Source organism: Thunnus maccoyii, chromosome 2, assembly GCF_910596095.1.
Source record: "Thunnus maccoyii chromosome 2, fThuMac1.1, whole genome shotgun sequence".
Taxonomy (NCBI): domain Eukaryota; kingdom Metazoa; phylum Chordata; class Actinopteri; order Scombriformes; family Scombridae; genus Thunnus; species Thunnus maccoyii.
Genome location: NC_056534.1, coordinates 21,919,630 through 21,942,597, shown reverse-complemented (window position 1 = coordinate 21,942,597; position 22,968 = coordinate 21,919,630). Strand labels below are relative to the sequence as shown.

General features: G+C 39.3%; 1 protein-coding gene across 6 annotated transcripts in view; it reads left to right on the top strand.

The window, feature by feature from the left end:
• tenm3 (teneurin transmembrane protein 3) overlaps positions 1-22,968 on the top strand; it is a 369,694-nt gene that overhangs the window by 173,883 nt on the left and 172,843 nt on the right. For all 6 annotated transcript variants that reach the window (XM_042397897.1, XM_042397853.1, XM_042397889.1 and 3 more), the window contains one exon: positions 21,711-21,935. In XM_042397897.1, coding sequence (XP_042253831.1) covers positions 21,711-21,935 — 225 coding nt within the window. The remainder of the gene's footprint in view (positions 1-21,710; positions 21,936-22,968) is intronic.

Sequence of the window (22,968 nt, the reverse complement as noted above, 5' to 3'; positions counted from 1 at the left end):
TGCTAATAACCCAACGATTTATTCATTTTCTGTGACAGTAAGACAATACATTTTTGATTGATAACTAAGATATTTAGCGCTGGTGATGTGCTAAAGACAGTAAGTCAGAGTAATGAGTTAATGTGAAAGATAAACTGAGAAGTCTGCTCATCACCGAGTTAATACATCCTGTGAATTTATATTTATATTTTTCACAGTGCTCCATGATTTCGTTGTTTGCTCCTAATTTGTCATTTAGGAGCACATGTACACATTGGGAGGCAAAGTTAGCTTATAGTCCAACACAAGTAACGTTTTCCCCGTTTCAATGTTGAAAAACATGTAATTACTACCGGAGTTTTAATTTTACATTTATCAGTCAGAAGTGGAATTTTTCTGTTATTTATTTTGGTGTGTTTATCCAGGCCAGCCAAGGCTCCCAGCATCTTAGGACATAACATAATGTATTACAAGGGTTTGTGACTGTGTCATGTAGCACTTATTTTCCTGATGTTGCTGTTGTTTCTCCAGCTATGAGAGAGGTCCTGTAACATCGATGCATGGTATTGCCTTTATCTTCATCCTAAAGTGACTGTGTAATAGGTCAGGGGTATTTCACCATGTACCATTGATGGCTGGGAGTACGTTGGTTTTCATTACAACCAAAGACAACAAAAGTTGATTTCATTAAATAGCTACTTGTCTCTGACTGAAAGTGTGTTAATCAATTACATAATCTGATCTAGTCTGTTGTTGGCATGAAAATCTGCATGGAATAAGATTGAACAGTTTCTGGTGAGCACATTAGATAGATAGATAGATAGATAGATAGATAGATAGATAGATAGATAGATAGATAGATGATTTATAATAGTAAGTTCATTAATTTGTGCTGTTTTATTTTTCTCAGGCTTCCACAGAAGCAGTTTTCCATGCAGCTGCTGCTCTACACACAGCTCCTGGAGCAGATGAGGAACAGCAGTGCCAGTGAATCATGGGTGTTGTTCCTGCCATCTTCATCTAGAGCAGTAAATTGTATACCTTTGGTGTGGTTTTGGTCTGACCCTTGTCAGCCATTATATATGCAGCAATTTGCTGGGAGCTGGGAGGTGATCGGATAAGTTTAATCACACTGCTTTTAGTGTTCAAACAGACTAATGATTTGATAGATTATTCTGTCTTTATCAGAATCAACTCTGAAGAACACAGAATAAGCTGTCAATATGTTTGTGTTTGAACAGTAAAAGCTGCACGTTTATGTTATCCTTTTATTGTCCAGATTGAAAAGGATGTCCAAAAATGTTTCTGTTAAATAAAAGATATTTTTATTACAAATGTCATTATTCTTAATTCTTTATATTTTTATTTTGTGGTTCAAACTAGTGAATTACAGTTAGCATAACCTGAAGTGGCAATGAAAATTAATCCATAACATGTACTACAGTGCCCTTTTCTGAGGATCAGTGGTATTCCAACTTCACTACTGTTTTATGTTGCTTTCTAAATATAAATAATGACAATATAAATTAATGGTGAAAGTGGTAATGACAATATACTGACTGCAGGGAAATACTGTCATTGTATAAGTATATAATAATATGTTTATCATTGCAATTATCAAAGCACATCTGATGAATATCTTTTATTTGGTAAACTTGCACATTTAAGTTGAACAAATGTGAATATATATAAACAAAAAGTTTAATAATTATTCTGAAAATATATAAATATAGAAAATGTATAGAACAAGTATAAAATAAATAAAATATCAGAAATGTAACAAATAAATATGAGATGATTTGATGCCTTGATGATGAACAGGCAGGTGTGCGATTGCCTGAGATACTGTGTGGACATTCCAGAGGACCTGGAGGGAAACTCAGAGGCCAGGTGTGAAACCAGTGTGATGTCTTTGGAGGACCAGGGAACTTGTCCCTGATCCTCCAAACACAGCAACTGGGGATGACAAGTCGGTTTCCCTGGCCTAAAGAGCCATGCTGTCAATAGATGAAATGTCTATAGGCAGCATAATGGTACTCCCAGTTGTCATCCCCAGGCTTCCTGGTTTGGCCAAATACCATAATGTCCTCCCAGTACCACCTGTGAATGCATAAAAAGCATTTTCAAGACAGTACTGGGAGAAGTGCAGTATTATTACTACACAATCTGCAGGGTACTGGCCACAGCATTTCCTCTCCCGGTCCGTAGGCATGTCTGTACAGTTACTACAAGTACACCATGGTACCCCTGGCACTCCAGCAAACAGTTACTTTTAACATTACTTTTAACGTTTGATAACGTTAAAAGTAACGTTTGATAACGTTAAAAGTAAAGTTAGACTTTAGACTTTACTTGGCTTCCCGGCTCATTTTAAAAAGATGAGAGAAAGAGAGAGAGAGAGCAGCTGTGGTCGAGTGAGCTAGAGGGTGAATGAAGAGAGGGAGCGCTAATAACATTAGTGAGGAAGCCGGTGAATCTGATTGATAAATGTTATTTTCTGATTGTTTCACAGCGGTTAGCTTCTAAAGCACAAACACACCCACACACCTCTTCAACCCTGCAGCTGTGCGCTGCGCCGCCTGATTTGGTCAGAATATGGGCTAAACAGAACAGCGAGGCGGATTACAGGCGCAGTATTCCCGCCTTGAACGGGCTGTGTAAAAGGGGCTACTGACTCACATTACACTGATAACACATCAAACTATACAGACTACAGTAATGTAAAGCACAGAGCTGCTATGTAAATACCACTTTGTGTTGTATTGGCATTTTTAATATCGTGCAGAACGGATAGGAATATGATAAAATAACTGTATAAATAACGTCACAAACCTCAGTCGCTTCGGTCCCTTTGGAGGGTTTCCAGCCTCTTGCCCTGCTTCCGCGGTGCCGGTGTTTGCTCTTCTCCCTCGCCTGGCCCTGCCTGCAGCAGAACCGCTAACTCACCCTCTTCCTCCTCCTCTAACCTCCGGTACTTGACTCTGCAAACGGATAATAAAATATGTAATGTTATCCTTCCAACGCTATCTCGCTATCAATACTGCCTAACGTTAGAATAAAATAACGTAAGTTTTGTTTAGCATGACATTGCTAATGTTAGCTCGTATTACCAAAACAATAAAACACTCATAACTGCTATCTTACTTGTGAGCTATAACCTATAGTATTATAAACTAAATAATTAAATAACATCTTCACCTCATCGCTTTACTTGTTAGAAATGCTGTGGACAATGACATCTTCAATGACATCTTCAGCAAATAGCTTCTTGTCCTTGAAGGCCACCGTAGCTTCTGTAATCTCTCCAAAGTCTTAGGGAGGGGAGGGGTGAGCCGCGGAGTGCTTCAATCTAGAACCTCACCGTTAGAGGCCGCTAAATACCACACATATTACACACTGGACCTTTAAAAGCAGACAGAGAGGGAAGGCGAGAGGTAATGGATTATCAGGAATCTGGAAATGTTGCAGTTCATATAGGCAAAACTCATATCCACAAAGCACACAGAGAAAAACGACTAAAGCTAGCAGGATGAGAGAGTCTTTGCTTTATTCAGGGGGTGACATTTCTTGTGAAAGCAGGAATAAAAGAGAAAGATGGTGGGGGGGGGGGGGGTTAAAGAGAATAGCAGAAATCCTTTTGTTTAGAGTGACATCTCACCAAAAGAGTGAAGCAGCAACAGAGAAATCTGCGTTTTGACAATTGCATACCTCCAAAATCAAGACGCAGAAAAGAGATATCACTCTGTTTGAAGTGACATATCTCCAAAACAGAAGGTAAAGAGAAACAGAGTGGGATGACAGCAAAGCTTTATCGTTCTATTAAATAATACACTAATACACTGAAATTATCTGTCCAGTCAACTGCTTTGTTCTTCGACACACAGACGCACGCACACACATATATACATATATGTATCTATATTTATCTTAATCCTTAACTTCATACACATACACGCACCATTTGGAAGGTATAGCCGGAGCAGTGGATGGTACACCCACACACTGTCTGGCAGTAGACTTCCATGTGAAGTGACAGCAAGGTCAGCATTGGCATTTTAACTGCTGACCCATTTGTCTGGATGAGGAGCATTCTCTTTGTCTGACAAACACACACACACACACACACACATTTACAAGCATACACAAAAAAAAGTATTATTTAAATCACAGCTACACTCGTTATTGAGTCAGATATTCAGATTCAACACACTTTTATCCTATAAATAACAAACAAAAATTCATTTTTCTTGCACTGTTTATTGCATCTATTTACCTCTATGCACACACACAACTAGAGCTGGTGTATGAGTGTGTGTGTGTGTGTGTGTGTGTGTGTGGTAGTCACTGCCTACATGACCCCAGGGTGCTTCACTTCATATTCAGTCGGTTCAATCGATCTTGACACAAGTAGTATTAGATGGAAACACATGAAAACAATAGAATTGGGTTATAAAAGGCTCTATGTCCGTTCTTCTCCTTCAGAGCATAATTGTGAATGCATCGTTGTTGCAGCTGCAGGGAAGAGTGTGTATCTGGTTTGCAGGCAAGTACAGCAACCTTTTTCAGTCACTCTGCACATGTTTGGAAGGTTTGACCTATGTGGGTTTTCTAAAGCTGATACAGATATTCTTAAACTAAAGCCTCTGGCAACTTTGAATTTTTCACCCTGATTAAAATGAAATTATAGGGGAAACATTTTGAATTAAATGAAAATTTTAAATGAGAAACGGTCAAATATTCACAGCTAGCAACTTCAGTTAAGAAATATGAGCATTTTTAAAAGCCTTATCGGTCAGGTTATCTTCACTCCATGCTTCCTGCTTCAAAATTCCTCGGTACTCACTTTGCTGTATCGACTTATTTAATGTACCTAGAGTTTATGCAGTGAAACAGTGATGTGTTTGTGTGTGTGTGTGAGAGAGACCATGTCCTCTATCTAAATGTGTAATAATAAGTTGGTGTTCAGCGTGTGTTAGACTAATCTCTTACCCTTGAACTACTGTCTACCTGCACAGCCATAAATCACCCTGAGTGTGAGTGTGAGTGTGAGTGTGTGTGTGTGTGTGTGTGTGTGTGTGTGTGTGTGTGTGTGTGTGTGTGTGTGAGAGAGAGTGAGCAAGTGAGTGACTGTAATAAATCACTTTCCACAGGTTTCCTCCAGTGCTGTGCTGTATTACACTGATTATAGAAAGAGAGAGAAAGAGATAGATAGAGAGCATTAAACAAGGAAGGAAAGAGTAAAGGCAAAGCAGAATGGGAATGAAGTAAAGGGAGGGATAGGGAGTGGGGAGGTGAAAGGGGGGGGGGGGGCGGGGATAGATATGGCTGTATGTGGACCCTCTCATCTCTGAAGTCCTCATTAACACCAATGCAGACACACACACACTAAAAACACACAGTTAGATGTAACAGCTGGAACCCCCTAACCTTGGCAGTGTTCATGTCTTACACCAGGGACTGGAACCCATAACCCTGTAACCCTGTCTATCCACTTAGCCCTCTGTACCATCCACTCATCATTTCACTTGTCAGGTTAATACCAAACGTGTATCTGTTGAGATGTGTCATCTAAATATAATTAGAATAATCTAGCATTTATGTACAACAGTTGAGTAAATACAGTGGAAACCGCTTACAGTGATCACGATTACAGTGATCAACCGATTATATGGATCAAAAAGTTCAGGACAGAATCATTCCTATACTGTAGTCTGCTTACAGTGTTCATTTCGGGTCTTTTCATATATGGAAACCTTTAGGGGAAAAAATTTTTAACTACAGTAATTCTATTTTCTTTTACTCTCATAGTACATATATGATGTGTATTTAGTGGCTGCGGTACCATTATCAGGCGTTGCACCACCTCCGCAGGGTTGTGTGGAGGTGCGGGGTGTGGGTGATTATTTTTTAACCACCGTGAAACAATCAGAAAATAATGTTTTCACTCAACCACTGCTTCTCTCCCTCTTTCTGGTATTTTTTAAAATGAGTCGGGAAGCCGTCAGTAAAGCCTAACTTTACTTTTAACGTTGTCAAATGAAGAGAAATGTCCTCCCCTCTTCCTAGTAATGTTTTTGTCTTCTCCCAAAAGTTAATCCTGGTTCAACTTTCTCACTGTACCGCCCCCCCCCCCGCAGCCTAAACGCACAACTCACAACCTGTCTGCTACTAGCTGCTGTGTGCATGTTGAAATCATGACAGGACAAAGAAAAGGAAAAAGTCATTGTCTCTCAATGGCAGTAGTCTCCTTGAAGCTTGTGACAAACTGCCAAAAACGAGCCAACAAGATGTAGCAGTGAAACAACAAGCGTTTACGTGATCACTATAAGCGGTTTCCTGTACTGCAAATATGGAGAATAATACTGAATAAAAATGCTGTTGAACTAAAATGATAATAAGTTGTTACTTCAGATATGTATGACATTACAAATGCCAGTCACATCATGTAAATATGCATACACATGGATTCTGACCATTACCACACTATTAGACTACAGTTTTTGTTTTATGTAACAGAGGGGGAAATGGTTTACTCTTCTTCTACTGACATAACAGCTTTAGCCTGAGTGAAAAGTGGGTGATCATAAACAGAGGACAGTGGAAATCAGATGTGAGTACAGTGCATATTCACTGTGATAATAACCACAGACTGAACGGCACATGTCACATGTCACAGCCATTCAGGCAACATGTGACAATCCAATCAGGATAATTATGAGTAAGTGAAATATAGACGATTATTGGAAATGGTGATCCACATACTACCATCTGTTCTGCCCTGCTGCACAGACACACACAAACACACTTACACACACAGGCATACTTGATGACTGCCATGCACACATACACATCAATATATACATAATATGCACACACAGACACTGAATGTATTGCATATGTGTTGACACACACACACTGTGTGTAAGGCAGAAAGATAGTGAGCTGGTTAAATACAATTTATGGGCACATATACAGTACACAGACATGGGAAGATTAATGCTTTCATTGACAGATGAAGGATGGATTTCATTTAATTTGGTCAATGAATAGACCAACTTCCCACAACAGAAGTTGGGAAAAGCACTAATCTAGCACATGGTCTCATTCCAATCCTGCATTTTATTTATTCCCATTCCATCTATTCCACCACCATTGCTTGCATACAGTATAAGTGAGGGATTTTAGGCCGATACGACATAGTAAATATTATAACATACTAACACTGTAACACTCTTTCGACAGTGAGAATCTGAGCCTGACTGATTATTACTGAAACATCTCAAACATAGAACATTTTAGTGAAAGTCCTGCCGCAGGGGAAATGGTGGAATGGTCTCAGACATATTTCTATGTGTCAGATTGCAGATTTTGTCCTGGTGAGATGAGATTCAATACAAGCAAATGAGTTGAGAAAATTGCACAGAATATAGCCGTGATCATTAAGGTCTGATTACTGTACTGATCTTCCTTTCAGCATGCTGAATGCACCAAATTTCCCAAGCAAATTAAATGAATGTTAAATAACCATTGGCATATTTTGAAGCCAATAGATATAACATCTCTTTCAACCATGTGACCCAATTCACCACTATATACTCACACTTTTTCATTATATACCGATGTTGACTACACAGTCAGTTCATATTAGTTAATATACACAAAACTGATGTACTGTTGTGTTTTGCACTGTTGCAAAGCACTAACTGATGATGAGAATGACTGTGACTTTATCACACCATTACTAATTTCATACATTGTTAATTACAAGAAAAATATGTGTTTGTAAATATTTATTAATGTATTTATTTATTCTCAGAGGTGTTGTTATAGTCATCACACAACATTTTGACTGTTGTTATTTGGTGCTCCATTGCATAATGCATTAGAAAACAACAGTCACCTCATCCAAAAACTGAGCAATTTTAGTGTACATGTTGGCATCCTATGTGTAGGATTTGAAAACCTCTAGTTTTGGCAACCTTGAGTGCTAGTATTAAAAAAAAAAAGAAAAGAAAAGAAAAACACACTCATGTTGATCCATGTTACATAAAATTACATAAAAATAAAGATCCTAGATATAGGGGATTTTTTTTTTCTTTTATTATGGTGTTTTTCCAATGTACATGCTCATGCACAGCTGGAATTAGTACATAGACATAATGAGATGGTAGCTGAGCCAAAATAACTGAAACAGACATATAGGATGTCCCTTGCTGCTGTCCTTTAGTTTCCTCACACAGATCATAGAGAGTGAGCAGGTGTCTCTCTCAAACAGAGGAGGGAATCTTCAAATCATACTGCACGAGGAAGCATACTGGCTGTCTAAATTAAACACTCTTAGCTGTAATGGCTCGAATGCGTTTACTGCATTTTATTTACTGCTTTGTCAATATTGTTCCAGTGCTGTGTTAATAGTGCCATCTGCACACACTTTACACAGTAGCTTTTTGTATTCCACTCCCTCTAGCACTGGTATGACAGGAGAGGTAGACCAGGACCAGGGGGGATGCTTGGGGTTCTTGTAAGGTCAGCACATGACACACACACACACACACACACACACACACACACATATATACAGAGAGAGACTCAACTTGGAGGTCACTGTCAGCCCTAAGGCAAAAGTAGAGCAGTCACTCACGACGCGCAGAGAAAGACGTATTTGTGTGTGTGTGTGTGTGTGTGTGTGTGTTTGTGACCTGGTTCATCAATGTGGCAGTGTTTTCACCAGACACTATTGTGTGACAGGGATTGCTCTTTTTTGTAGCAGGTCACACACACATGCATAAAAGCATGGCTGACAGAAATTCTCACACACACACACACACACACACACACACGCACGCACGCACGCGCTCTTACTCCTCTGTGTGCAACATGAAGCAGCCATCTCCTGGCCTCTGAGTAGCCTCAGGCCCAGTAGGCTGTTCACACTGTACATGTTAATGGATACAAGCTCCATCTATTGTTCAAAAGATGAGAAACAGACAGCAAAAATAAGAGGATGTGATAAATAGAGAGATTAAGAATATTCATATTATATAGTCAGACAGGCCACAAATGTTTTTGACTTCCACTGTTAGAGCTCATCACTCTGTACTACAGTACATGGCCATGGCCATGGTGTTGTTGCTTACAGTCAGAAGTGGGTGGAAAGGAGGACAAAAATAAGAAGTCAAGTTCAAAAGGTTTACAATTGTTTTAAGATGTTTTAAAGTGTAAATGACATTAAGATTAATCGCATCAAAGTAAACTTCTATATGCCACATTGCTCCAAAACCTCATTAGAACTAAAGTCAACAATGGAATATCACTAAACTATAAAAGATGAGGACTATTATGTTTAGAGGCTTTAAAGCAGTGTAATGACAAGAGATGTTCCAGCAGACCAACTGACCCAAAACTCATTTATAGCAACATATTTCATCAGGGCACGGAGAGGCTCCAAATTGTACAAATGGGATGTACGTATAGTGGTTTGATTTATGTCACAGGAGAAAACATGAAACTTTAGCTCATCTTGGTTTTGAGGGGTGCCCAGGCGGTGTAGAAGAAATAAAAATTGCCTAACACCACAAGGACTTGGATTCAGTCCCTGGCTGTGGTACTTCTGGCATGGTCGTATGCTCCCATTACTTTTCAGCCAAGTGAATTTATGGCTTGAAGCTAACTTACTCATGGGTTTTAGGACTAAAAAGTGGACTGCTTTAAGCCTTAAAGTGGAGCCAACTATTCTTTGAACATGGGGTATGTTTGTGATTGTGGCCCTTACTCATGCCTTGACATATGCTGGTCTGATGTCAGTGGAGTAATTGATAGCTCCTCCTCTCCTCTACTGGACCCCTGTATGTGAATGCTGAACACACATTCAAAATGGCAACTGTAGCTACTTCTCTCTCTTAGTTTGAGAACTCTAAGACGCCATTATCAAGATGAAGAAGCCAATCGTTGTTGTAACTTGGAACAAGACGGGTGACAAATTAAAGGAAAAACAGACATAAAGTGTCTTAGTAAGGTGGCCACCATGGGCCACCAGAACAGTTTCAGTGCACCTTGGCATTGATTCTACTAGTCTCTGCAACTCTTTTGTAGGGATGAACACCATTCTTCCAAAAGATATTCCCTCATTTGGTGTTTTGATGATGGTGGTGGAGAGTGTTGTCTAACATGTCAGTCTAAAATCTCCCATAGGTGGTCAATTTGGTTGAGATCTGGTGACTGTGAAGGTCATAGCATATTATTCACATCATTTTCATACTCATCAAACCGTTCAGTGACCCCTCGTGCCCTGTGAATTGGGACATTGTCATCCTGGAAGAGACCACTCCCATCAGGATAGAAATGTTTTATCAAAGGATAAAGGTGATGACTCAGAGCAACTTTGTATTGATTTGCAGTGACCCTTCCCTCTAAGGGGACAAGTTTATGTACACTACATACTAATAATGAACCAAGTAGTATCAATGACCTTGATAATGACTCCCTGCCAGTCAGTTAGAACTGAAGAAGCCCCTTGGATGAGAGGCAAAACATCTTCAAGTATCCACAACCAAGTCCAGTTGCCCTCGATTAAACCCTCCTTGGATCAGCAATTAATGAGCAGTTATCAGCTGAAAGAACATACAACAGGAAAGGCCAAAATGGCTTCTGAAATTCACTGATAGGTGTTTTTTTTCTGAAGAGCTTCAGAGAATTGCTTTTTCAGGACTAAAATGAATAGAGGAGCTTAACAATTAGTACACAGGGAGATGGACATCCACAATGTTGATCTCACTATTTCCCTTTGTCTTTGAGAGATGAGGAGAGTGGGTTGGCTCACTGCTCTGCTCTCTCTGAGGAGGCAGAGTGTGGCTGTTGAAAGAGAGGGTAATGTATTGCTCTCTGTTGTGGTGTCCCCTGTGGATAGGCCTAATTTATGCCACACACACATGCACAAATCATTCCTCCAAAGGACACATTAGCAGAAAAAAAAAAAAAAACTGACGTCAGGGGACAGGATACACCTTGTATGTGCGTGTGTTTACGTATTCTTATGTGTGCGCAGTTGATTAAACACTTGTGTATATCATGGAAATATTGTGAGTCAACTATGTTTCCTTTCCCTTTCACTGTGGCAGTGTAACACCTGTTATGCAAAACACCACAGCCTGGATTAGCCTGGTTGCCAGATCCCATGAATCACAGGCGACACTTTTTGTTTAGCCATTCTGGCACTGCCCCTCTCACATGATTTCTATACATCAGTTGGTCAGTGTTAAACCAATCAGAATAGCACAGAAATCAAAACAAACTTCAAACCAAATCAGAACCAACAATAAAATTGTCAGTGTAGTGGCCGAATTTATGTTTTTATCTTTTGTTCTTTTACAATCTGTTTCTCCTCTACCCTCACATACATGTCAAGATTATATGTCTGAGTGTGTGTGACTAGATGACTTAAACATGTGTCTCTCTGTCATCATGGTTTTTACTGTAACTGTGCCCAGGGGACTAAGTGGCTTAACACTAGCTTATAGTCCACTAGAACAAAAGGCCGACATGATCTCACAGTGTCGTAAAAGAGAAAAACACAGATAATGAAGGATGGAGAGTGAAACAGACAGACTGGCGAGTCCAAAATCTAGCCCACTTAAGTTTGAGTTTCCTCAGTCTCCAGAAGATTTTTAAGGGGTGACCTTGACAAAACAAAATCTTCTGGTAAGAAAGAAACAATGGCAAAAGAGTCTTGTGATAGTTGTACTTTTTTCTCATTTTCTTTCCCTTTTCACAGAACCAAAATTATAGCCACCACTGTGTTCATGCATGTGTAGGCAAGGGACATGATGGGGAGGATTTATGAGTGTGTATAGTAAATTGTCCAGGTTCAGTTGGAGTTATGGAACTGTGTTTATGTGTGTGTGCATGAGAGTGTAGACAAGAGAAAGAGGAGGAGGAGGGAGAGGGAGCATGCACCCTCATCTAATTAGCATGTATGTGATGGCCTGGCTTGACGCCTCGTTTATGGTTTGTTAAACACACACACATACACATGGACATTGCCTGTTTAGCAGAACAGTGACAATTAACTATGTACACATCCTCCCAATCCTAAACGATGCAGGTTAACATGGTCTCCCCGTCATAAACCCATGTTAAACTTTGTTACATCGTGTGAACTGCTTGTTTGTGTTAAAGTGAAATTCGTTTTGTCATCATTTAGAGACTGAGGAAGAACTAAGTGTCTCGCTTCCCTTTTCACTCAATGAGAGGTCTTGTATGTACTGAGCACCCACAAATAGATGTGGTTCTATATATAACCATAATGACTCAGAGAACCCTCTGATTTTGTAAAGTAACTCCACATTTTCTATGTAAAACTGTAGCCGTCACAAAATCACAAATCCCATCACTGATCGAGACATTAGATTGACATAAATTATATTCTGCTTAAAGTTTTCATCATATCAAACACTGTTCTTATGCAATTTATGGCTGACTTTTTGCCAGCAATAACTATTCAATGTATTTGCATTTTTTGATTGCCTCTTTATTGTAGTTTTCATTGTGACTTGTGGACTCTGCCTTTGCTGCGAGAGATTCAAATTTCCTACCTTTTCTCTCTCTCTCTTCTTTAGTTATCTGTATTAAACAATGTGAGGTCATAAATCCTTTCAGCCTATGGTTTGTTTAGCTGCGCTGTAAATAGATACACCAATCGCTCTTGATCTGTTGCATTTTTGACAAAGTAGCTCAAGGTGTGTTTGTTGCCCTCATCCATCAATATCTGCGATTTTCAAATGCAACTCTGGGACATGCAGTTGTAGATTGCACTCACCATTACCACCAATAACTGAAATTAAAAAAACTGAAATCTTAAGTGACAAATTTCATTGACAAATTGAAAAAAAAAGAATCCAAATGTGTCTGCTAACAGCACTGCATTTTAAAACTGTCTAGAGCGTCTTAGAGATAATTAAAAGGTCGATCAGAGGCCAGTGTGGCACTTATATATATAGATCATGTCATTTTTACAGCACCACATGTCGAACCATTAAAGATCTCACTGCAGTAGAGCAGTGGTCCTCAGTTTTTCAGTCTGACGTACCCCCACAGCTCTATCAGGTGAGCTCAAGCTACCCGTCATTGACACTACTCGTAACATTCCAAACATTAAAATTGACTCATAGCTTCTCTGCTTGCTTGCAACTAGTTTTCACACAATTAGTCGCAGCAAAGTGTTCAGTTGTTACAGCTGACTCAGTTTGGATGGAAGTGTGTCCTGTGCTCTCAGTCTGTTGTAGCTAATATTTATGTCTTATTTTAACGGTAGATATTCAAAAAATAAGCCTCACATTCATTTGTAATCATATGTGTATGTTTATTTTCCACTTTTCCATTTAAACAAATATGTGGATATGTACATTTTTACCAAATCATAATTTTGAGTTTTTCAGATTAGTTGAGCCACTCCACACCTGCCGAGGAGAACCCCAAAGGGTACTTGTGTTTCTCTATCTCAGTGATTGATTCCTGGTTGGAAATCACCATGCATCACAGTAATGAGTTTTGCTATGGTCTATGCCTATAGAAACCTTTTTGGTAAACGTGAATACAAGGAGTCAGGGAAAATGGGCCCAATCAGACATATGGCTCATTAAACCAGATATGTGCCGTAGGCATAATGTGCAACAGAAGGTACTGAGTATGTAAACATAAGCAAACCATTTGAGACAAGCATTACATCTGGAGATATTCTGTCTTCTGATTGCAGCCTCTTAGACATAATCTCCGCTTCACTCACTATGATCACAGCAAAAGGAATGTTGTCTTCCTTTCCTCTGTTCTGGGGAATGACAATAACCAACAGAATACCAATGGCTAACTGCTGGGTGGCCATTTCACTACTAATGTATGTGTATGTACCCTGTTTATGTGTCTATTCATGTGTTAGTGTGCCTGTGTGATTTGCATAAGAGGTGGAAGTAAGAAAAAATATTATTGTGTTTGAATGAAACCAAATGAAATATTCAAGAACGAACAAACACAAACTATTTTGACATAAACGTAACGAAACCATCATCAATTACAACAATCATGGATGGATGGATGGATGGATGGATGGATGGATGGATAGATGGATGGATAGACGGATGGATCGATGGATAATTCATTAAGCTGACACTGGTTGATAACATTCTCCAACTCACACACTTCATATTTTAAACTTTATTGATTCAGTTCATCATTGTCAGTCAGGTAATGCTGCTGATGTACATCTAAACTCTCTTTAGATGACTGAGAAGAGTGTGAAGTCCAGCAGCAGTCAGTTAGTCAGAACAGTCGGCGCTATGATTAACATGACATCCAAGTGTTTTGAAACTTCAGTTAATATGTGGTTGTAACTGGAAATTCAGTTGTAGTGGTCCAAATGTCAGTAAATAAAGAAATGTTAGAATGGTTTATAATATGAACACTGTATTTGTTATCTCAATTGTTTTCATTTTTGTGAGGGTTCTCTTCAAATAAGTTTGGTTGGATGAGGTTCAGATTTCAGTGTATGATGAGTTTTTCCTACAAAACTGTTTTGCTCCAGTTCTGTCCAAAAAGTGAGTTCTGATGATTTCTGCCAGAAATTGGAGCAGCTGGCCAAGACACTGTTGCGTCACTGCTATTGATTTTTATTCAGTATCATTATCAGTCCTCTACAGATGCTGTTTTGCTACAGAACATGAAAAACCTAAATTTGTGCACCTTAACACCACTTTATTTGAAATACTGTAGAATTCTGGTCTGTATTAGTGTTTCTAGTAGATATTGCTTCCTAACTTTACATGAGTTTTTTTTCTCATCTTGTGTCCTTGTTTGCAGGGAAAGCTTAAAAGGCAATTACTGTCAAGATTTAGTAACTCCAACTTGATGATTTGCATGAAAATGTAAATTTAGTTGTCATTGATTTATCTAGGGAAAGTTTATGAAGCAAAGTAGAACACACCTACTGCGCTGCACAGCAGGAGGTGAACAGCAGTGTGGACGAGAGTTCACAGGAAAACAGGAGGAAAAATTAAAAGCAGGGAAAAAGACTGGAGATAGAGGCCACGAAAACTGAGAGAGTACAGAGCTAGCTACCTCAGGACAATACAGCAAACAGACCTGTAGACCTATGTGTGTTTAGGTGTGTGTGTGTGTCTGCCAAAACCAAGCCAAGCAGGGATGAAGAATGAGGAGGCACTGAAGGAGCCAGGTGTTCAAAACATACAGATACACACACACACACACACATAATTCTCTCTCTCTCTCTCTGTCTCTCTCCCTACAACAGCTGCTAGAGATCTAAGGTTGCACTTGTTTTGTGTGACAAGGCTACTGGGTTAAAAAGCTCTGCAGATTTTTTCCATTCAGATGACATAAACCAGTCATTGCTAAAATACACTGGGGAGCTCTTGAGCCACCGTCTAACCTCAACCATGTCCTGTTCCTATCAAACAAATGTCTCTACTTTAAGCACTCAAACAAAACTCAAAAACAACAGAAAGACTACAGTGAAGTTTCATTTTTTTAACGTTTAATCCACAAAACTAAGTAATAAGTCATGCAATAGAATGTGCCTGATTGCAGCGCTTGCAGCTTGATGTGTTTGTTGGTTTGGTTGGTATCTTCTCCATGGTTTGAGAAAAGATGGACTGGTTTTTGCTTTGTCATTTATCTAACTTCCAACTGTTCTGCAGTCCAGGTTCTGTTGGCAGATTTCATTATGACAAAACTAAACAATAAGATGCAAGAGGCCATAAATTGCTGTGAGTTCTCCCATTTACAAACCATTATAATAAAAGTACTTTTTGAAAAGTACAATAACAACATAGCTGTTCAGCACCCAAACACCTGTTAGATGTTAGATGTACCTTGTGTATTTGGATACATTTACACTGAATATGGATAGAGTACAGATAGCCATATTTACAGAAATCATACATTATGCATACAAGTGTTAACATTTTCCACAGCAAACTGAATAATGAAGTCCTTTACATCGCAGCCAACATTGCTTTTAGCTATCAAAGTGGGAGTTGCACTTGAAAACAGTGAGCATTGTCCAGGATTTTGTATAGTGCTCTTGAGTAGGGATTCAGGATTCAAGCATTGCTTTGGGTATGGGGAGAAGACTCAGTTTTGGAGTCTTGATGGCTTCATTTCAGACACTAGAACTCTTCTAGTTTTTTGAAAGTTGTTCTGCCGGTTATTCCCTCTTGATATGAATGCAGCATAACCTCGTTCCCTCAGGCACTATGGGGAAATGCCAGGAGGCACCTAGCCATTTGACAGAGTGAGTATTTATTTGCTAAATTATTTTTACTCCATTGATCAGAGTCTTAAAAGAATATTGTCTTGAGCCAGAACAACAAGCTCCCAGGCGGTCATAGCTGAGCTTAACACCGTGTCCCCACGGAGCCAACTGGACAGCTGTGTCGGACCCTTTGACAATCACGATATCTGTCTGTGACCCATTTATTGAAACACATACATGCAAACACCCAGAGTTGCATGGGTTAAAGTTAAAGTAGGCAAGGTTTGGGATTTTCTTTAGGCCTATAAGCAATATTTCAGTCTGTCTCGCTCTCTCTCTGTCTCTCTCTCCGTCTCTCCCTCCTTGCCTCTCTCCCTCCCTCTCTGTCTATAATCCCAGTAACAATGTGTTCTACCAGGGTGTCTTTGATATGGAGATTGACAGAGACCGAGAGAGCACGCAAAAACAGAGAATGTCGACCAAGAGATTTTACTCAAACTCCAGAACAATGCAGGTGGATTTTAGGGGAAAGTCTGGGCCAGAGAAAAAGAGCCACCAAGAATGCATACTCTTGGTGGGGTGAAATATTATAGATCTTTCATGATGAGGTTATGCTTTTCTTCTAGGGGGGGGGGGGGGGTTCAGAGCAGCTGAGATTGAAATCTTGCCTGGCATGCTAATCACAGACTAGGATATTTAAGTTCTTGTCTATTCAGTTTGTATGAAGAAGATGTGGTGGTAATGGCCCAACCACTATGTGTTGGTGAAGGCTTAAATTGAATTTGAATTATGATTTCTGAATGATTTCTTACCATTTCCATGTCAAAAAAATACATGATTTGCTGTTTTATTTGGCAAACTGCAAATGGCCACTAGACATGCATGATGTAATGTTGTAATGTGGTAGCACACTAAGCTAGCAGTTAGAGAGACTGGCTTGTAACTGAGTGTCTGTCTCAGTCTCAGGTTTGACCTCAACAGCTGTCAAAGTGTTCATTGACATCACACTGAGCAGCTACCTGCTGCTCTGGAGCAAAATAGAGTCAACTGCCTTAAAGCTTGACCTGGCTGCATTTGAAACAGCAGTAACATGTGACTCTTTGAACTGTAGTTTCTTCAAGTCATTCAAGGCAACGTTATTAGTCTGTGCACAGTGCAGCCATGTTTCCATGCCAGTTTAACAGTAGTTCATTTAAAAGGATTGACTTTAAATTAACATAACTTACTATCCCGCATTTCTTTCTTATTTGAGTGGAACTTCTTTCTCAAGTTTTCTTTTTTCACACAACTACTTTCACTTCCACTATTTTCAGTCTGAATGCAACACCATGAATGTCTTTGAGGAGACTCAAAGGTTTTGCATGGGGCCATTCAGTACAAGTATAAACATTTTTGATCCTGGATGTGGTCAGATGACAGTTAGTACAACCTAGTACCTTTAAAGCATGCTCCTGGCGTAATTACACCCTATAAGCCAGGAGAACCCTGTTTTCCTTTCAGTCATCCTAACCTTCTTATTATTTTGTTGTGTTTCTTCACTCTAAATGCTTCTACAGAAACACCCTTTCTTTATCTGGTTTTATCATCCTTTCACTTCTTTTGTTATTTCCCCTTCACTTTTATCTTTAGATCTGCCTTTCATGAATTTCTCCTTCTCTACCACTCTCTCTACCTTGTCATTTCTAGATAGACTTCCGCTCTAGCCCTGTAATACATTCTCATTCTGTTTGTTTACTTTCACATGTAGCATGCTGTGTGTGTTTTCAATGCTTTGTTTGTTTCAGAATCTTTTTGTGCGTGCTGAAATGTGGGTAGCCTAGTATGCTGTTGTACATCTCTGTGCATGTGTATGTGCACCAGTGTTTGTGTTTGTATGCCTGTGCGTGTCCTTCAGGCAGTATCTGATTTCGACTACTGAGAGTAGAGTAGAGTGGCCCGCCCCTACCAGTGGGACTCCCAAACCCCCCACCCCCCAAAAGATAGGATGAGACGGTACCATTTATACCATGGTACTCAGAGAGCGAGGCTGTTGGGTTCAGTGACACAGCTCAGATAATAGCGAATAAAGCATCAGAATATAACATCAGCAGCAATGTGTGTTAACACACAATGCACAGGCCGCGAGTTCACATGCAATTGGTCATTTTTTTTCATGGATAGGTTATGATACACGGTGGTGTTACTTGTGAATGGAGCCACGCTAACTTACTAGCTTGTAGCTAACTAGCCCGTGTTGCCAAATGTCTCACGTCTGCTGTCCACCTGTAAACACTGGCAGCCAAGTTAAACACAGACAGGTGTTTTACCGTTTTACCAGACTGTTTCTCTTCATACTCACGTCCTGTCTTAAGTATGCAATCTGGGGCACAGCCTGAGGCTGTTGATAGGATAGTTTTCCTTGCACAAAACCTGTAAGAGATGTACAATGCTACATAGGAGGAACTATTTTGTTTGGTAAAGAACCGTCTACCTCATTCAGAAACTTTGTCAGAGCAAGTAAGCCTGCTGTTATTTCTGTTCTGTTTACAAGGGTACCTGTATTTGTACTCTATTTTAATCAGCCTGTTATTGTTGTTGAAAACAACTGAAGGAGCTTTGTCAGAGATAGGCCTATTTTTATTAAATATAGGCCCATCCTCATCTAGCCCAGCTTCCACAAAGCAGTCAACCAAGGGGAAACACTGCACAGGCACACAAACGCATGCATCAATTATTCCATGTATTGTATGATTATGTGGAAACCAATATCACAATCTCTCTTTTCTTGGAGTTAGTTGAGACCTTAAGCTGAAACCTTGAAAGATTAAATATGTAACTCCTCAGAGTGGAAACCTCTGGCTAGCAGATGTTTCCAGGCTACACAGTCCCTTGTTTTGCTTTGCTTTGCTTTGCTTTGCTTTGCTTTGTTTTGCTTTGTTTTGTTTTGACTGTAGCATGTGATGAATCAATTTACTCTGAGGCAAGTAAGAGCATTTTCGTCAATTTCTGCTTTTAATATCAATAAGTAGATTGGTAACAATTTCACATGCATAAAAATGCGCCAATTTTTACACCCAATGTTTCTTGAAAGATTAGGATGCAAATATTGAGGAGCAGGTGGATGAAGGCATTGTACTGTCTGATATTTCCATTCACCATCTTGGGAACAATGAGAACACATTCAGTTCTGTCTTGGTGAACTCAACAAAGATGGAGTTAAACCCATCCAGTGGTAAAAAGTACAATTAAAATGTCTCCAATCATGACACGAACATATTTGTGAAAGGATAATTCAGGTGATATTTATATGATTTATATTGTTTTTCTTTTATTTTCTTATTGTTAAGAAATCCCATGAAAAGACCAAAACCAACAATGAATTGATCTGCTGACTAACAAGTATTATGTATGCATCCAAAGCCTGATATATCTTGTTACTCTGTGCCATAGGGCTCCATCCATGTTCCTTCTTTAACCATGAACACACACACTGTAGTTTAATTTGACTCAATCCCACACACACTGTCTTGCAGCGGGAAATACTCCATACAGCACCAGTTGTGTTTTTTACGAGACAGAAAAGGGCTAGAAGAAGAAGAAGAAGAAGAAGAAGGGGGGAAAATGTTATAATAATGTAATGTTAAGTAATGACATTTTAGACACACTAAAATAGTGCAAACAAGCTGATGCTGAACAAGAAAGATAACATTCTAGATATGTTTCTTACATGATTTCAAACATTTACCAGTTTGTACAGAAATTTGGATTGCAAATGCTGAATTTCTTGGACCACTTGCTAATATTTAATACCTTTAAATTTAGCCATGTTACATATTGACAACTCATTGTGTGCCCCAGGATTTCATTTGTAACAGGAAAAGCCTCTCAAAGCAGTCTGTAGACTGTCACAGAATAATAGAACTGTCCAACAAATCAAGCATCCTGATATTAATAACAGTAAAACAAATTCAGGCATGCTTGTTTGGAAACTGATTAAAATGTCTCAAGAGGATCAGTTCAGGTGAAGGGCTTCCCGTAGACAATCAACATACTGATAAATTCTGTAAAAATGAAGTAGTCAAGACAGTGGACTGTATCTGCTGTTTAATATTGCCCACATGTAGCACTAATCCTATGTTGTTCCTGTTTCCACAGCAAAAGCCACTGGGCTTTTTTTCCCATCCACAATATCACTCTAGGAGAGATAGTGGGGGTTGGGTATTTAATAGAAAATGCCATATCCATGTGATTTTCTATCTCAGTGAAAGAAATAAGCCAGAAGGCACTCTAATAAATAATTAAACAGAGGCTTGTGTCATGTTATTTTGGATCTGTTTGCATCGAGATGCTGTACTCTAGTTTTAGCCTGCAACTGCAAAACCCCAAATGAACGTCAGGATGGGATTCACAGTCGATTGCTGAAAGGGACAAGGTTGGCTGTGTGTTTGAAATTTCTTGAGTTTGCATTTTTCTTCACTCATGGCAGCGAAAGAAGTAGAGAGTGTGACATGTCCAGGTGGCTAATGTTAAAACCGTTTTTTTATCCCTTAAAAAAAAAAAAAGTGTTTGAGAGAGAGAATGGGACAGAGCTTAAGAGTAGTGATTGCAGTAGTAATTCTATAAATGCTCAGCCAAAAAAGATTAAAAAAAAAAAAAGATTGCAATTCTTTTCCTGCAAATGACCCTAACATTGATTTTGTATTTCAGTTTCTCCCTCCTTGCTCGCAAATGTGAGAGATCAAGAGATTTGGAAAGACATTTTTATCTGTAAAGCCAACCACCATGGCGAGTGCTGTTAATGAAATATGTGGGGTTCTTTCATTCCTTTGCTTTTCAACAACTAATTACATTCTTTTGTGCCAGCACATTTGTATAGAATGCAAGACTGAACAGAGTTATCTGTCTGGGCGAAACAGAAACACAAACACACACACACACAGGGCCATTTAGCATTCAGAAGTCACTAAATGCCAAGGTTACCACATCGATACACAATTGATTGCTCACTCTGCTTGTGAGTCTGGTCCTCACATGGACTCAACATACTGTAGCCAACTCTAACTGATACTTAGACTGGCACCTCACACAGTTCAATATCTCCAACCATATTCTCTTTCTCTCAAAACATAGTGGCAGTAAAGATGCAATGAGAAATTTTATCAAGTTCTGTCCTTATAAAACTGCAATGTAGTAGAAGGGCAGGAGTGGTAGGGGTTCACCCCAAGCCTCCATCAGCTGGAGAGATGGATACACTGAATGAATGATGGAGTGATGACCAGTGATCCAACTCAGGAATTGTCCTTCAGTTGCTGTTCAGTCACACCATCAGCATACATCTCCATACTTCATTGCTCATTTCTTTTGTTTGTTTTTTTTTTTAAGATTTTCGTTATTGTTGTTGGTGTTGTTGTCATGATTTTATTTATTATTCAAATTCATCATTCCCTTTTTTTTTTTTTTCTTTTTTTTTCTCGGTTGTGTTCTTTCATAGGTTCTCCCATGCCCTCTCCCTCCTGTCCATCATCTGTCATTGACCAGTCACATCCACAATCAGCCAGTCCACATGACAACCCGTTGTTAGGTGACACGGCTGAGCCAGACTCAGGGGAGGAGGAGGAGGAGGAGGAGGAGGAGGAGGAGGAGGGGGAGAAGGAAGAGGAGGAGGAAGAAGAGGAAGAGGAGTATGCAGCCCGATTGTACTTACCTGTAACACATGGTAAAGGGACTTCAATCACTTTATTAACATCCTTTTTAGAGGCTCCTTCATTCTCTCTTTCTGATCTGATATTAGATAAGAGTGATTTATTTTGGTAGATTTTTCCCTATTATTAAATCTGCTCTGTGACAATCCATATTTAATTTTTACCATCAAATTTAAAGATAATTAAATTCTCACAAAATACAATCTTTCAACAGCTTTATCCCAAAAAATAAAATAGAGGGTTTTGTCTGCAAAACCCACAACGGTCAAATCCTAGTGGTTTGTACAAGACTCAATTACCACTGGATATTATTTTCTGTCTGTGTTTGGATTTTACAATCATGTGTAAGTGAGATCAGAGAGACTGGATTTATTTGAAAATCACATTCTTCTGCACTTCCTTCCCCTCTTGGGAACTTTAACATCTCAATATAAACATCCAGCAGCTGCAGGAGGTATTTGGCAACTATGTTCACATGCTACAAATATTTAGATACGTGCTCGTATTTTGCCATATTTTCTTCTCAACTAGGCAAGTAGTAAAATAAGACAGGTGCTCTTAAACTGAGTAGGTATCTAACCGATGTATTGTAAGACAGATGTAATCATTTAAGTCAATTGAAATCATCCCAACGTCCACTCTACTGTTTTCATCCTCCCTTCCTTGCTGGCTGTTGCATATTGCAGACTCTGTAGCTATTATTTCATGTTGTTTGCTTATGATAAATGTTGCAATCACTGGTGACACTTGGCAAGCTGCGCAGTAAGCAGGCTTGAACTTCAGATGACTTCCAATGTGCTGCCAGTGGTTGTCCTCAATAGATCAGCTGGAGTCAGACCACTTTCTCCATCTCTGTCATGGTTTCTCCAGCCTTTCTTTATTGCTTGTTTGCTTTCAAACCTTCCCTTCCTTTCATGCTTGCTTCTGTGTCTTATCACACAAAAGCCTAAAACTCTATCTACTCTTGGACAGCAAGTTTTGTGTTATTAACTGACAGATATTAACACAAAAGAGAACAATAAGGTTTGGGGAGTCCAAGAGAAGGTC